The sequence below is a fragment of the Stigmatopora nigra genome, chromosome 3, assembly GCF_051989575.1.
Source record: "Stigmatopora nigra isolate UIUO_SnigA chromosome 3, RoL_Snig_1.1, whole genome shotgun sequence".
NCBI classification, from domain to species: Eukaryota; Metazoa; Chordata; class Actinopteri; order Syngnathiformes; family Syngnathidae; genus Stigmatopora; species Stigmatopora nigra.
Window position 1 is genome coordinate 4,207,619 of NC_135510.1, and position 17,522 is coordinate 4,225,140.

Genomic DNA, 17,522 nt, shown 5'->3' on the forward strand with positions numbered 1-17,522 from the left:
CGAATTGGGACATCCCCCAACCCTAACATAAATTTCCCTAAAGCCCTCTCAATCAAAATGGATAGGATGTCGATGGAGCTAAATACATGATCATTCAACATTAGCATCCAAATTCAAAAGAATTAAACATTGTCATTGTCATCTAATGAATTAATGCCATCCAGAAACTTCCCAATTCAATGCAATGAAAAACGAGCAAAAACACTCCAAGTAAATATTCCTTTTTTTCATTTTATTCTATACCTTATGATTTCATCCAGCAGGTGTGCTTGCTTATCGACAATGCATCTGAGGATCCCACTTCTCACACCAACATACACACACACACACACACACAACACAACACACACACTTACATTCCCCTATGAGCCCCTTATTGCTTTATTCCGTGTTAAAAGCAGAAAATAAATAATTTCAATAATCCCTTTGATCGTGAACAAAAGCGTTCAAAATATCGCTCTGCCTCATGTGCCCTTGAAAACACACACACACACACACACACACACACACACACACACACACACACGCAGGCTGTGCCTTCCCAGTAGAAAGTCATATATGCATAAAATAACCAAAAAAATGGACATGTCAAGAACTGTACAAGTGATGACATCAGTTATTACAGTCTAAAACAAGTACAGAATTATACAGTAAGTAGGTCCTATGGAAATACATATTTTGATAAATACATTTGAAGGAAAGCCGCCAACCATGTGCTCTCATTACTGTACATCATTCGTTCAAAGTAAAAGGACTCGACCTCACCAAAATGTGGATTAGTATTCTTCCAAGCTGACAAATTTAAATGTGCATTTATATTTTCTTTCATATACTATATGCATTTTGAACAGACTGCGGCGACAAGTAACGCAGTGTCATTTTTTTTTGACAGGTGAGCCACGATCCTGACAGCGGAATATCATTACTACCCCCGAGGAGGATCCAGCCATCGTCTCACAATCAATTGCTGCATGCTATTCTTAAACTGGGTCATATGCAGGTTAAACTGCCCGACATCACATACACGTGCACAAATACACACGCAAATATATGCGGTGTACACTTTGCGGTCAGACCGACATTATCATCGTGTCATTCCAACTCACTAGAGCGGCAAAGGAGGAAGCTAAACAAAAATGTGCCGTGTCAACCGCATTGAGCAACGCAGTCATACGAGCAACCTGATTCCGCTTCACAATTCCAATCATGTGACGCTATTACTAATCTCTGTATTGTTAGTTCTTTTTGTTTTCATTTTCCTGTTGAAAATTATAATAAATTAAACGAAAGGTGGCCCGGTGTTCGAGTGGATAGCGCATAGGCTTCGCAGTTCTGGGGTCGAGGGTTCGATCCCAGGTGTGTGGAGTTTGCATGTTCGCCCGGACTTGCGTGGGTTTTCTCCAGGTACTTTGGTTTCCTCCCACATGCATGTAAGCTAGTTAAACACTCTAAATTGCCCCTAGGTATGAGTGTGGGCATGAATAGTTGTCCATCTCCTCGTGCCCTGTGATTGGCTGGCCAGCAATTTAAGGTGTCAGTTCAGCTATTTGTGAGTTAACTTGCTCACCCAAGAAAAAAACAACAACTGAGTGGTACAATTGGATATCAAAACCTGTATATCTTAACCCAGGGGTAGGGAACCTATGGCTCGGGAGCCACATGTGGCTATTTTGATGGTTGCATCTGGCTCTCTGCTAACCTGTGAGCTAAAATACGGAAACAGCTGGTGACAGGGCTGAGATACTACGTATAGAGCTGCTTTAATCTTCCTTTTTTGGGATTAGACTTCTAGAATGCATACTCATTGATGAGCAACTGCATTAGAATGTTGTCAAAAGTATTCCGAGTGTTTTTCCACTTTAAATGTGGTGAAATGATAAAAAAAAGCTAACCATTTACATGTATTTTGACTTTTAAATTTAGAATATGGCTAGAAAATATGAATTGTTTGTGGCTCTCTTCGTCACAAAGGTTCCCGACCCCTGTCTTAACCCATAAACTAGTTAAAATACTCGTGGAGATGGTCTTAAAATTGGTATAAATAAATGCTGAGCTGCATTAAAACGGACAAAAATCGGGAGGAATACATTGGTCTAACTTAACCTAGCAGTCAATTAAAAGGTGTATTCCAAGACTCCTGTCTTATAGTGAATTGCCTCATTTCTTGTGAATCAAAATGCAGGTTCAATTTCGCTTCTCTAATCCTCAATCACAGCAAACGTTTCCAGTATTGTGCATCACCGATTCATCAACCAGTAGTCACAGGCCAGCTGGGCAGCACAAAAGGAAAGTGAGGGGTAAAGATTGGGTGGTGAAATTGGAGGTGCAGCTATAACAACGTCCGCCAAGTAAAAAAAAAGGGAGCACAGGCGATTTTTTTACTGGTCACTTCTGAACCAAGCAAGTGGCAACCAGGGAATATTAGATTTGCTTTAAATTCACAGTGACACTTAATAAATATTAACCGAACTTTAGTGGCATAAATTGACAAAGTAGAGAAAACCCATTTTATATATAAACTCTAGGCTGAATAGTTGAAGGTTTTATCGGCCAAAATTGAAGCCAATAAAATTGGCTGAACTTTCTAAAAATAATTTTACGCAGCACTGGTTGTAAAAAGTTAAGGGTTTCCGAGGAAGTTGTTGGAAGTCATTAAGTTTGACATTTAGCAGAGCAGTTGGATGGAGGGTTTGGTAGCATGGCGGCTAGTTTGCTATAAAATGGAGCCTTATTCCAGTTGACTACACTGTGGTGGACTGGTCTCTAGGTAATCGAATGGCATGATTGACTAATAAGCTTTCAAATGGACGATCTAGAAGAAGACTTCTCGAACCTTTACGAAGATTGGATCCGATATTTTTCTGCTGTGACGAGTTTTGCGACTTAAAGAAGTCATGCTTAAACCGGTTGATTTCTCATAACAATGCATTTTATTATACAGGATGTTAATTCTCTTAAAACTAAAATATATATAGTGTCAGTTCTGAAAAGTGTAATGGCGCCAATGGTTTTCTATGGACGGCTTTTAAAAATATTAAACACCACAGATGTTGTTGCCAATTATTTCGCGGGAACGCAAGACGCAGCTCACAGATCTCCTTAGAACCACAATTTACAATTTACCCCCCAAAACACCAATGTCTCTGTCATTAAAAAATCACGAGATAGTGGAAAAATGCAACATTTTTCCATTCAAACGATCTTCGTGATGTTGCTAATTTCTATTCCTCCATTAGGAACATAACTTAAGTAGTCCCGACATCATCATTATCTGCAGTTGTGTTTCCCTTTCCCTAAATAGCTAACAAGGAGTCCAAAATAAGACAAATAAACACTACTGTCCACATATGACAGTCCTCCAAACAAGATGGCTGGGAGAATTCGGTCACAACACTGTCAGCTTTCTTGATCCTTCCACTGGCCTTTTTTCCTTCCCTTTCTTTTTTTGGTTCCCATGCTGACCTTGAACTGCTATGTTCTTCTGACGGGTGACAGGGAGACATCATGAAAACTGTTTGCCGCTTGAAAAAGTGGCTCAGCCTGGTTGTTTTTCTTTCGCTTCTCTCAAAAGCCTTCCTGTGTAATTCCCAGCTGATGCAGCCACACTAGTATGTTACGCAAATAGTTGGCGGATGGAAATAGCAAATCCCACCTTCAGGTCGAGACTTTGCTGTCAGGTGAAAAATCTTGTAACTCCACTTTAGCTTTATTTTAATGGTTTGCTCTAGTTGAGAAATCTTCTTGACCTGAAAGATTATGAAACCCCACAAAAAAAATCATTACATATATGCAAAGCCAATTGGGAATCAACAGGGAAAAAAAGCTTATCAGCGCCAATGAATTCCATGCCTTCCAGTGAGATTTTACAACAATGGGGTCATAGCTTGTAAGAAGTTACAACAGAGGAGGATAAAACGAATCAATCCCAAGCTTGTGTTGATCTCTCTAAAAGATGGGAGCGATGCCTTCGGGCGCTTGCTAGCCTTCTTGAAAAACAAATACTCTCCACGCTATCTAACGGCTCACTTTCCTTCGCATGCCTCCACGTTAGTGCGATTACAAGATGTCCTCCAGTGACGATTCCGCGATCAACCCGAGTACCCAGCGGCCCGCCGGACTCTTTTGTCTAGCCTTTACGCCTCCACGTCAACACCTTCAAAACGCCTCCAAGGTCACACTGTGAGAAGAGAAGTAATTCTCGCCCCCCGACTCTTCTCGCGGAAATCGTAATTGATTCAACCCAAGTTGGAACTATTTTTAGCTTTTGCTCCATCTTTCTTCGTAGCATCCACGGGGCTCAGTCCTTGCAACTTTTGGTCTTCCGAATTGTGGCTAAGTAGACTCTCGACACGACATTCCATGTACAGTTATGAGTCACACTAGCAATGTGGCAGGGTGAATGTGTATTTGGTTTAGAAATTGAGGCCCGAGAAGAGGAAAAACTAGAAATGTAAGATGTACGTAATTCCATAATTATATACCGTCTTTGAAAAGTAGATGAATAGGTATGTTGGTCTTGCATTGAAACTAAATGTCAAACACTACAAGCTGTAATTCAAGGTACATTTCAATATACAATACAGCTAAAAGATTGTGTATTAACCATTTTCTTTAGAGTTATAACTCAAGATTTGAAGACGTTTGACTTGTGAAATGATGCCTTGTTCATCTCCAATCCACTCTATTTAAGATATTATACAATTTTAAGGTATTTAGGATGGATGCTAGTTATTAGATTTGTACTGTTGTATGTGGCAGTGTCACATCCTGCGTCTTTGCTGCACCTCATTAAAGGGATTTGCGGGGAAGCGTTAATGAGGGAGATGGTCACCAAGTGCCTGTATCTGTATGGTATGTGTGACTCCATGTTAGCCTGTGAGGGTCAAGGGATTACAAACATGTCTTGTTAAATTAGGCTGCTGTGACTGAGTTGGTGGGGACTCAGCTGCGGGAATGGAAACGACTTGTGCGTATCGGTGATGAGCTGTGGACAAACTAGTAGAAGCACATCCCTCTTCTTGTCTAGCCACTTACTCTTGTTTTTTTTTCTGCTCATGCCACTTGATGATCAAAGCAACTGTTTTTGCATGTTCTCCTTTGTGTGGGTTTCCTCTGGGTACTCCAGTTTCTTCCCGCATCCCAAAAACATGCATGCAGGCTGAACTTGACACTATAAATTGTCTTCTTGTGCAGGGGGATTGACTGGCCACCAATTCAGGCTGCCCCCCTCCCTAGTGGTGATTTTTTTCTAAGACATATCACCTACCTTTTTTAGGAATTACATAACTTTTGTAAACTCTTGTAAATTGGTCAGGATATTCCGTCTTCAGGATGAGTGGCTATGCATTACAATGAACCAAGTAATCTGACTAGATGAAATGCGAATATATATTTTTCAAGTCAATTTCATGTGTCCCTGAAGTTTAGGCCTGGTTGAGAACTACTAACTTCACAACACAATATGCAGTTAAGCAATTAAAATTGAATCAGAGACAAATGGAATTTCAACTGAATATTTTAGTTGCCTTCAATAAAATATGAAGTGGATGAATCACAGATTGGGTCTCCCCTAATTAACTGTATGAGTGAGAATCAGATGACACAACCTGTGGTTCAAAAAAGTTGTAGTTTTTTTTTTTAAACAGGAAAACAATTTGAAAAAAAGGCAATATCTTACCTTACTGTTTTGCTGTGCCACACACTCGTGCTACATGAACAATCGCACACATTCGGGAAGAACAAAACGAGACCGGCATCTGACACAAGTTTTTGCGGCATGAGTTTGGAAGACAAAGTGAGTTTGTTTGGACACACGCTGCTGTAATCTCCACATTGAGATGGAGGCTGGCTTACTTGAGTCCCTTTCTAGCCATGCTTTCAAAAAAACAAAAAAACAAAAACAAAATGAAAGGACTTCCTTGTTATTATCACAACGAAGTTATATAAAATAAGGGATCAACGTGACGGATTTACCTTACTGGAAGTCTTCTTTTTGGTCTTCTAAAATGTTTTTGTCATCAGGTAACACACATACACATGATAAATAACCACAGTCTATACATTTGAGAATCAACAATATGCGATCTCATATGACGTATCATTTTAGCAAAATGTAGATCACTTTTGTTGAGATACATGAAAAAGCCTTGGATGCAGGTATTAGTGCATAGGTGCGGACAAAATGAGTATTTGTGGAGTGAACTGTCCTCACTCAGAGAAAAAAAAATGATCCATTAAATAGAGATTTTCACACCCTCCTTGATTACCGTATTAATTAAATATATCTCTCTATATGTAGATATGATGATAATTAATAATAAGACAAAGCATAAAACAGTGTTACCTGGTAACGTGTCTGTCAAATCACAGCAAATTGTAGGTCAAATGAAAGGGGGAACACAGTGACATCTGGTAAAGGAAAGTTAAACGAATCACACACGTAACAATGTTTGTGTGCATTTCAGTCTGGAGGAGCAAAGGAGGGTGTGATCAATTCTCACAAATTGGAAGGAAGCTTTGAACGTACAGCTTGCGTTTCTAAATCCGATGAGTAGGTAGAAGAGCCCCTCCGCAACGATGGGGACTGCGAGGCTCCGGAGGAATGTATCTGATGGGAGTGGCTTGGTGAAAGCTGGATTGGGGGAGTCATATGTCCAAGGACAGAGCTGCAGGGTTTGGGTTTTAAAGTGGGCGAGGAAAAGGGTGAGGGGTAATAACCAGTTTCAAAAGAGGAGTAAGCAGTTTGGTGGCCTAAAGCCTGGGCCACCTCCTGGGGAAGAGATGGGTGTGAGCCGGATAGCAACTTTAGATCCTCAGAGAAGCGACCTGGCTGGTGATCTCTCCCCAACGAGTGTGTCTGTACTGAAGCATGCGCAGGAAGAGAGGACTGAGGCATGAACAGAGAACTATGGGATCCAGTGGCACTAGATGGGTCGCTAAAGTGGAAAGTCCTATTCGTCACAGGACTTTGAATAGTTGGGCTTGGTGCCACCGGAGTAAGGCATGGAGAGGCGTTTGCTGAGCCGTACTGGGCCAGAGAAGCCAAGGCAGACCTCTCTAATGACATCTGGTGAGGAAGGAATCCAGACTGGAGGCCAGCCAGGCTAAAGTGCCCAAGTGATGATGGACAACCCTCCGTGGGCTGTTGGCCGTTCTGCCCTTTGCTTGACGATGGGGAGCCATGTGGAGGGGATTGAAAAAGATTCACGCCACTTGTAGTCCTTCCTCCTAAAGAAAATTGTTGCAAGGGAGTCACTTGAGGAGTTTTAGGGGAGGGCACACAGTAGAGAAGTTGTCCTGGCATGGGGCTGGACGAGCCAGTAGATATTGGGCTCTGACAACGTGAAGAAGAACTAAGTCCTTCTATGGCGCCACCAGAGGCTACCTCTGAAGGACCAAAGAGAGCATGTCCCCCCAGTGTGCTGTCTGTTGACCTACCTTTTTGTGCTGTAACCCCCCCTCCACCTGGCGCACTTGAACTTACCCCAGTATAGCTCGCTACATCTGCACTGAAAGCCTTTGCCAGAGATCCTCCTTCAGTATTTGATATCAGAGGGTCACAAAAAATTCCGGTAGGAGAACCAACGGCTAACCCTCCAGAAACCTTGGTCACAACAGCAGGCCGCCCTAGAGATCCACTAGTGTTCACTGCTAGAAGTAATTTTTCAGCTGTTCCAGCCATTGACCCATGAGAAGTCCTTCCTAATAAATCTGTTGTCGAGACCAGTGAATCTCCAGGAGTCTCTCCCACTGATCCGGCAGATGCCCTCCCTAATGATCTCGCGGCTGTGGTTGATACCGTTGAATTTCCAGGAGTCGCTTCCCATGAAGCACCAGAAGCCCTCCCTGATGACCCACCGGTGGTCGTACTCATTAGTAAGTCTCCTGAACTCTTTCCGGTTGATGAGAACAAGACCTCTCCCAATGGCCTTTTGGCTGAATCTGCTACTGGCACGCAACTAAACCTACCCGTGACTCCCGCTACAGATCTTCCACTATCACCTCTAGTGGATCCTTCAGAAACCCCGCCCAGTGATTCCCCTGAGATACCGCCCACTGATCCACTGGGAGCTACTCCTAATCTAAAATGTTTTAGCAAACTGGCTTCTGTACCTACTGTCGTAAAATCCTCGCTGGCCCACCCGCAATCACCTGTACTTACCCCTTCCAAAGACCCGCCTACTGCTCCAGCTGGGGGCCAGTCTGTTACACCGCCACAGGCACCGACTGCACTACCGCTCAAGCCCGAGCCGGTGCTACCGGTGGTCGTTGTTTGGTGAAATAAATTGGACAAAGGAGGGGTGATAGAGCGAAAAGTTGGCTGATGTCGTGGCTGTGAGTGTAGCTGGGCCAGACTTGATGAGGGGGAACCAGACGATGAATACGGTCTGCGAGGAAGTGCCGACGACCTGCTTGCGCTATACCCTGATTTCTTCTCATTTGGTGCACCAAGACCTTCGCTACTCGAACCCTGTTGACCAGAGGTAGTTGCCCCTGAACCTGCTGTTACGTGCTGGGCCTGAAAAGAGGCCAGTAAGGACATGTCCACTCCTGCGCGTCGTTTCGAAGGAGTGCTGGCGGGAGAATCCCCAGCAGACCCAGGAACCGGTGACGATGGACCGAACGTGTGAAACCTCTTTTGCCGACCGGCTGAGTCCTTCAGGGACCCCAACACTGAAACTGGAGGCCTGAAGAGAGTCGGCGGGAGGTGAGGATGGTGTGTGAGAGCGATGGCAACCGAGGTGGTGGCTGCTGCCGCCTGGAGTGGCGCCTGGATTAGTGGGGCCCAGATGACAGGTGTCGGCGAAGGTGGCGTCTGGGGAGGAGCATTCTGCAGGAGGTGGGCACAGTGGGCCATGTCTCTGTCGTGCTGTACAATTTGTTGGATGATTTCATTTTCCTGGTAGTTGAGGACACCCGAGCTGAGGTCATGCTGCACCTTATGCTGCAGGATGGAGTTTTTCTTTCCTATGAAAGCATATTGAAGAACAAGGAGAGAAAAAAAGGAAGGAAAATAAAGAATGAGTATCTTGTCAGTAGATAGGGCTTAGCTGACTTTTTTTTTTGGTGTACTTGAGCGACAACCTTATTTAAGAGCAAGCCTCGACTGTGGAAGGTATCTCAGAAAAGGCAACACGTGCAGGGAAATCACACACACAAAGATGTAACTATGAGATTGCAGAAGCAAGCCACAGTGGGGGGTAGACAAATAGAGTGGAGGCAAAGAGAAACAACAATAAAAGACAGGTGGGAGACAACTACCCAGAGACACGGCCTCTGAAAGCATGACAGCGTTAAGGTGTAGGCGTTGCATGTCTCAGTAGCTCTTTGTGTGCAATCCCATAGTAACTTAGTGACAAACTCTTTTATCAGTTGATGTATTTTGTACTGCTTTTAGACCGAATTTGAATATTTATTAAGTTCAACAAATAGTCATTTCCTTTATATTATTGTTTTCTTTTTCAACGTTAACAATGAAGCGATTTTCATTTGAACTTTCTTAAAAAAATTATAGAACATCTCCAAAATATTACATAAAATCCAACACATTTGGCTACTAAATTATGTCATGTTACATTATATGTTAGAAATCAGATGCTATTGTATCGCTCTTGCTAAACAATTACCCAACATTTGTGATTTCCCCCCTTTTATAATTGTTTTTAATTCCAAGACTTTTCTTTCAAAGTCAAGGGTTAACTGGGTGAAAGAGACAATCTGATTGCACCTCTTTCGGAAACTGCACAAAACTCTGACCTCTAAGTCCATTAGCCGTAGTGGAGCAGTGACAGGGTCAATTCACAGGCCTGCCATTCTCAATTCCAGCCTGTGTAACCCTGAGATATTCCAAATGCAATTAGGTGCAATCAATCTGACTGCGCTGCTATGACTGGTGGTTATACAGGGCTGAGGTGCTTCCTCTGAGAACAACCCACCATCCACCTGCTCGCTAATTGCTTGCAAGACCTCTAATCAGATTGTGAAAGTCCATCAACGGAGTTATTAATTTGTCCGCGAGTCCTATACAGTTTGCAGGTGACTTTATTAAGGGACAGCGAAATTTTCAAGCAGGAAATGTCGTATATAGTAATAGATCACATTCAGCCCAATGTATATTTTTAAAGCAGCATTGCTAAAAATAGCCCACCCCGCCCACTATTCAAGATGCTAAACATAGCTGCGGATAAAACTCGGAGCTGGCCAGCCAGCAATGGCTGCACGATGATACAGACGTGCCTCTCATTGTGAATATTTTATTTGCACAGGGCTTTGAGAGCATTTGAGCAGACTGATGGATATGCAGAGAATATCAATTGTCTCCAAAGGGAAGCAAAACAGGGAATTGGCGATCTGCATCTATTTAGCAGCTTCGACTGAACACTTTGACGACTCGTCCAAGAACTGAAATGCGGTGATATCATTCCCATTATCCCTAAAGGGTGAGAAAGTTGCGGAGGAAAGTCACATTAAATTCTCATGAGCGGACACATCCTCAAGGCCAGCGTAAACGTATTTCTTTATTCATAGGTCGAAATGTAATTTTTCCTCCTGACTGATTCAACACATTTCTCTTAAATTAACAAGTTAATTGTGATGAGTAATAGTAGCTTCGATGCGCTAATGCCGAATGTAAATGCAATAACTTATCGTTCACAAATTCAGTATTTCGCTACAAGGCATATTTTCCAGTAAAACACAAAACAAATAAGTTTGAGAGCAACTGGTTTAACATAACTGGATCGACAATCGTTATCTTCACATTGAAAACACAGGCCGGGTAAAAGTTTACCAGTAAGAAAGCAAATTGTATATAAGTGTAAGATACTGTGCAGTCTTACCAATTCTGTCCAGTCTGTCCAAGGCAACTGTCTCAAAGGCTCGTCGCATCATTGGATACTCCTCTAGCACTTCGTTAAAGTTGTCCACAGACAGGGAGTACAAACGACAGTATGTGTCGGCTCGCACGCTGGCAGTCCGTCTGCCACGAGTCAGCAAACAAATTTCTAAAGGTAAAAAGAAAACAAAAACAAGACATCAAGACAGGCCCAAAGACTGAAATAAACGACAGTACAAAGTAGAAAATAAAACCATTTTATTACTGAGATAAAATGCATTGAATGACCGTTTTACTTTTTATTTTCATGTATTTATTTTTTAAGAAATTTCAAACAATGTGCACAGGTTCGGACCTTCCAGTGTGGAGTTTGCATATTTTCCCCGGGCTTACATGGCTTTTCTCTGGGTACTCCGGACATAGCCCAAGTTTGATACGTTCTGATACCTTATGGCCTTTGATGAACCATAACATCTGTTAAATTCTTTTGCAATTGAGATTTCAAAATACATGAGGGTTGGCCACTCATTAAAACTAGTTACAGAACAGCACACTCTACGTGACAGTTCAGTCACCTTGGGTCCAGCGAGTGGTTGGCTGGACGCTTCCCAGGGACGTTAATCGCTCCAAATCCATCAGATCAAAGTAGAGCGGTTTAATCTACCCAGCTAGACTAATACTCAGATGAAAAGCAAGGAAGACTGTCACTTTTCACACCTTTTCTAAAACAGGACCATTTCATAATCCAAGATTCAAACGCTGTAACGCAAAACAGTGATGCTTGTGGGCTAAGCAAAAGCCCACCGTGCAGCCCCCGTAAGACCCCCTTAAGATAAAGCAATATTTTAGAGGTTGTAATTTGCATTATCCATGTGCTGGGATGTAATATGGTGGGTTTTATATGCCAATACTAGCACTCTTTGGCTAAAATAATGATGACGGGTGTACATTTTACTTCTCATTCTTTAAATGAGCAACATGAAAATTACTAAAAGATTGAGTTTCTAGGTTATGTTGTTTCCCTGAGACCAAATATGAAAAAGTAAAAATGACACTACCCCCAGCGCCGTAAAATCTTTTTTTTCATCACACTCTTTTGCATGGATTGTCTCATTGATACTCATTGATTAGCAACAACGTAACAATGTTTTCAGAAAAATTCAGAGACCTTTTGTACTTTAAAAGTGGTAAATTGACTAAAAAATGCACACATTTTCATGCACATTGACTTTTAAATTCAGAGCATGGCTCTCAAGGATTAACATTTAAAAAATATGAATTGTTTAAGGCTATTTCCATCAAAAAGGTTCCCGACCCCTGATCTAGAGTAACATCATAAAAGCCCCTTTTCTAAATTTCCCAACCACTTTTATTAGTATAGCTTTTCCACCCAAAAAGATCATGAAATTAAACATTTCCAAATAAGACATTTTGAAGCCCAAAACTCTTAAAAAATGCTTTTTTTGTTCATATGCAGAACTCAATGAAAACATTGTTCCAACCCATTTTGAGCATTAAAACACTAACTCCTCCTCAAGATCTGACATCTGCCTTACCCAGTCAAGAAACTAATGGCCCATTTAACAGGTTTGCATTGTGTACGCGCATCCGTCTCACCTGTACATTGTGTAGTCACGTGTGTACTTATATGTGTGCAGAGAAGGAATATGCGCGCATGCATGATCGCGCCCCTCTTGTTGTTTTATTCATGAGAGTTTTTCATTGTAAGTGCTGGTGATAAAAAAGGCTATATATTCTATATATATGCATATGCGAATATGAATGTGGTTACGAGGTTGCCGTGGACTCGAACTTTTGGTTTACCTCTTTGTATTCAATGTGCGTTTATATATGTGCGTGTGTGAGTTCATTTCATTCAATAGCTTTTTAGTGTGCTTTTCTTTCTCAGAAACCCATTTCTCGTTTATCCCCTTCATGTTGCGCATGTTGGCAAACACACACATGCTAACAAGCGTCTCCCGTCGCGAGCAAGCCCGTGTCTCCTTTAATCAGTGAAAACATTTGTAGTGCCGGCTGTTGTTTACATTTGGGTGTAAGTGTATGACGGCGTAGAGTAAGAACGCGGAGATGAGATGGAGAACAATGACTAGGTTGGTGACGGTCACGGCCCATGGCATCAACGTTCATCATGGCCAGTACCTAGTTTGATGAGAAAATAAAGAGCTGTCAGGTTCTCAGATTTTGATATATTATTTGTACTAGTTAGCATGTTTGCTTCAAAAATTTCTATTTCGAGATTTAAAATCTTAGTTTTCAGACTTTTCTGTTGGACATTTGCTCTCCCTGCGCTCACATATGTTTAAATGTAACGGACTGTGTTACGATGCATTGTTTATCCTAGTAATTGAAGTAGTAAGTAGTGAGCTAATGATTTACAAAACTTTCGTTTTCTGAAATTGGGTTGTTACTCCTACTAGCTGACTGAAGATAAGTGAAAGACAGTGAGAGGTAAGTTATCCGGTCGGGGTGGGTGATGCGATGTATCCATAATGGCAGAATGCCAAATTACGAGCCCGAAATGATCACTTATTTGGGTCTTTTGTCGAGAAAACGCACCTTATGGACAAGCACTACCAATTTCGTCATACAAGCCTATGTCGGATTATTATAATTATTGTCCATTTTGGAACAGATTCAAGTTCACTTCCCAAAAGTGCAAGAGAAAATGCATAGCTGGAATGGGATATAAATCTAGCCAAGAAACAACAAAAGAAACAACCGACAACATGTTTTGATCAAAGTTTGAGTACACAGGGGGATCCTACATTCTAATAGAGTGCAAATTGGGATGGACTGAGAATGCGTGACGGACGATTGGCCAAATGTGACCAAGGAACATCAAGTGCATATGAAAAGGGACAATGGTTCGAGTAGAGCACGGCCAAGTGGAGAAGGCAGCTGTGAATTGTACAGTATAAACATGCCCTTCTCGAATGGGTGTGTATATTTGCGCGATGCATAGACTGTAAGTGGTCGCCAGCGGGGGAGCCCTGGCTGGAGCTGCGCCGATGAGAGAAGGGTTGCGGTAATCCCCTCTAGAGAGGAGCGCTGCAGCGATGTATTAAATTCTCTTGTCCTGTGGCTTTCTGGATGAAGCCGGCATGACCAAGTTGAGCTGCTGGGTCTGCAGGCTGTCAGCCCTCTGGCTTCGTGGACGTGTCTTTGCACAAGAGTCAAGCTCATGGACTAAGAAGGGTCTAGGAAAGCAGGGTGGGGGGCGAAAGAAATAACCGCGCTTGGGTTTGGAGATGTAGCGAACCCACTCAAGGCGAACCAGTAAGAGGTCTCGAAGGAGGACGTGGTTTTGAAAGAAGGTCTGCAAAGTAGGGGAATGTTTCACATGGAATAGATACAAAATGGCTACCCACTGCAGACTGTGATTGCATAAAACACTTGTTAATTTTACTTTGGTTTAGTGGGCGCTAAGGTTGAGTGGTTATAATGTACATGGTAAAACCTGCCGAGTTGGTTTAACTCAAATGGTTTGAGGAAACTATGTGCAAAAACTCATTTGAGTTGAATATAATTACTCGAGTTAAACCTCGAAAAAATGATCTGATCGTTAAGAAATAAAATGTAGAGAATTATTTTGAAATAATGCTCAAAATGGAGCAGTGGAGCGAGTGGTTAGCGTGTCGGCTTCACATCTCTGGGGTTCTGGGTACAAATCCAGGTCCACTTGTGTGGAGTTTGCATGTCCTTTCCGGGCTTGTGTGGGTTTTCTCTGGGTACTCCAGTTTCCTCCCACATTCCAAAAACATGTACCATAGGGTGGTTGGACAAAACATGTCTTATTTTTACTCTGTTAGAAAAAAACTAACAAGAAACAACGCTGTTTATAAACCCTGATTCCTTATTTCTTGTTTTCAGGAGTTACAATCAGTCAATCTTGTGAATGAAGCAACTCCCACTGCTAAGTCTGGCTTATTTGTGACTCATGGCATCATTCCCAAAATAGGGACACTGTCCCGTTTCTGTGTTTCCTGCCTGCATTTTGCTTGTCATCCTATAAAAGTTAAGTAATGGACTTCTTTTCCCTCTCTCATCAAAAGCAAGCCATTTCTGTACAATGAGATACGTAATCAGTCGACCGACATTTGGGGCTGCGACAGCTCCATTGAACAGCACGCCAGTCACGGCTGCAGATTAAACATCTCATTACACATGATATCGTCCGATGGGAAGCGGCATTTATAGAGTGGGGGAAAAAAAGAAGGAGAATTCTTCTCAGATGAGGGGGAAAAATGAATGTGGAGACGCAATGAATTTCTCCATCCTGTCTGCTGGTGTATCTGGACTGGCAGAGATATTCGCTCGCCAACGTGTTTGGCGAGAGGCCAATCTTTTTCTTCCGCACTTGCGAGACAAAACATTCATCAAAATTGAATGACACCGAAGAAAATTGGATCTTGCTCGATGAAGGGGAAAAAAAAGGAGAGGAGCTAAGACAGAATGTTCTCTAACCTTGGTGAGAGCACATCAAGGTCAATGCTACCCATTAGTCCCTAGAGCATTATGTACAGGTGGGGTTTTATACAGAGTCAGAATGGACTCATATTATATATACGTGTATATCTGCTAGTAATGGTTGCTGTGTTCATTTACTTCATTCCAGGAAGAAGGTGAAAGAAAGGCTAATACTTAGAATGAATCAAATGAATCGCAAATAAAGTGAAAGGAATAACAACAGGTTATATAATAAAGGTTTCCAAAAAGGAAAATAGACCTAAGATGTCAAATTTATTTATTAGTGGACCACCAAAGTGGATTATGTGCTCAAGACTGATTTTGTAGGCTGAAAATCAGGAAATATTGATTGTTCAAAAATTAATGAATATATATTAGAGGGTATTTTTTTAATTAAAAAAATATATAATATAAAAAACACATTAAATTGGAATTGGAAGAAGTTTTTTCTTAACAATACAATACCATTTTTAATTGAAGGAAAAATGAAACAAATACATTAAATAAAGACTATATTTGCATTTTTTAGGAATTTCTTTTGCAATAAAGCCAATTAAAATGTGAAATAAATATATACAAACACTTTTTTTGAATTATACAATTAAAATAGAAAATATAGTTTTATTCCCCTATTAAAAAACAAAATAAAAATAAAAACACATTGACCGTTTTTAATTAAAATCTGTCAAATCAATTCTAAATAAAAAATATATAAAAACTTATTTTCCCTAAAAGAAATGAATTTGAACTATTAGTAATGTGACTATCCAAAACGTTTTCGATTCATTTGATAGTTAATTAGTCGATTAATCGTGGCATGGGTAGTTGCAGAGATAATAGCCTTCTTAACGAGATCATAACTATGATATGAGCCATGATAAAGAATAGTTTGAAACCCTTGACTTAGAAGGCTGTGAGGCTGACACATTAACAACAAATCCACTTGCGGCTACCCAAAAGCCAAAGACATTAAAAAGTAACTAAAACTTAAAACCAGGTCAACAATCTTGGCTTTCAATTCAAACTCAGCATGCAAACCTCCAAGCCACAAAGTTCAAATGACCAAAAATGCCACATGGCAACCGAAAAAGAAGAACACTGCACCATCTGTCTGTATGCGAAAAAGGTTGTAATCCTTATTCCCAATTCAACTGATTTGCCCTTTGCGTTTGCATGTTTTTGTCAACGAGTAAGATCTTCATTTTCTTTTTCGCCTCAGTCGCAGGCAACATACAACAAGACTCACTGTGTCATTGGTGACAGGTCTACATGCTCCGCCGACAAGAAACGCTCTCTCCGTCATTGTTTATCGACTTTCTCTTGACTGCATCCTTTCTAGAGGCGGGGGGCAGCGTGCAAAAGTCTGTCAATAAAGCTGTCTCTTCGTGAGGTAATGCAGTCGCCACACTGGCTGAATAGATTTAGGACACCTGTAACACCTGAAGGATTGTAATTCTTTTCCCATAGGCTGCATTGATATTTGTTTTACATTTATTTTAGAATTGTCTGATAAAAATGATCGTAAAAGAGTGCAAAATACAATAAAATCTATATAAAAAAAAGTAAGCCTCTACATCTGAATATGTATGGATTTGTGAGGGTGGAATAAATGTTGTATATTATTATAAAATGTTCTTACTTTTTTATGGAATTATTTTCCCGTATGCTGCATGGATTTTTTTTAAGTTTATTTTAGAATCGTCTGATGAAAATGATCGTAAAGGAGCAAAAAAAATGCATGTTTTGGTGTTAACCAAAGACCAAAATCTAAAAATTGTTGGCCTTTATAAATGTAATATGTATGGATTTCTGAGGGTAAAATATATATTTTATATATTTGTAAAATGTGTTTCCGTTTTGATGGAATTATTTTCCCTTTGGCTGCATTGATTTAAAATATAATAATTTAGAATCATCTTGATTTTTTACAATTTATTTTAGAATTATCTAATAAAAGTGCTCATAAAAGCCCACAAAATGCATGTTTTGGCATTAACCAAAGATCAAAATCTAAAAAATGTTCGACTTTACATATGTAATATATATGGATTTGTGAAGATAAAATAAATATTTTATATAATTGGACAATATGTTTCCTTTTTGATGGAAAATAACATTTTTTTTCTCGTTTTCATAGTGTTTAGTTGATTTTTTTTAAAAAATCCACTACACTGACCTCACAATTGGGGTAAAAAATAAA

At 40.9% G+C, this 17,522-nt stretch overlaps 1 protein-coding gene across 3 annotated transcripts in view; it reads right to left on the bottom strand.

Annotated features, from left to right (window-relative positions):
* Positions 1-234: 234 nt before the first annotated feature.
* Positions 235-17,522, bottom strand: part of hcn4 (hyperpolarization activated cyclic nucleotide-gated potassium channel 4) — a 73,111-nt gene continuing 55,823 nt past the window's right edge. Inside the window, exons 7-9 of one of the 3 annotated variants that reach the window (XR_013325796.1) lie at positions 10,839-11,003; positions 5,974-8,967; positions 235-5,874 (exon numbers count right to left, since the gene is read on the bottom strand). Coding sequence is in view for 2 of the 3 variants with exons in the window: in XM_077712611.1 (XP_077568737.1) it covers positions 6,497-8,967; positions 10,839-11,003 (2,636 nt within the window). In the remaining variant the exon portion in view is untranslated. Of the gene's footprint in view, positions 8,968-10,838; positions 11,004-17,522 lie in introns of all 3 variants that reach the window. The other 2 variants (XM_077712611.1, XM_077712613.1) reach the window with 2 other exon arrangements.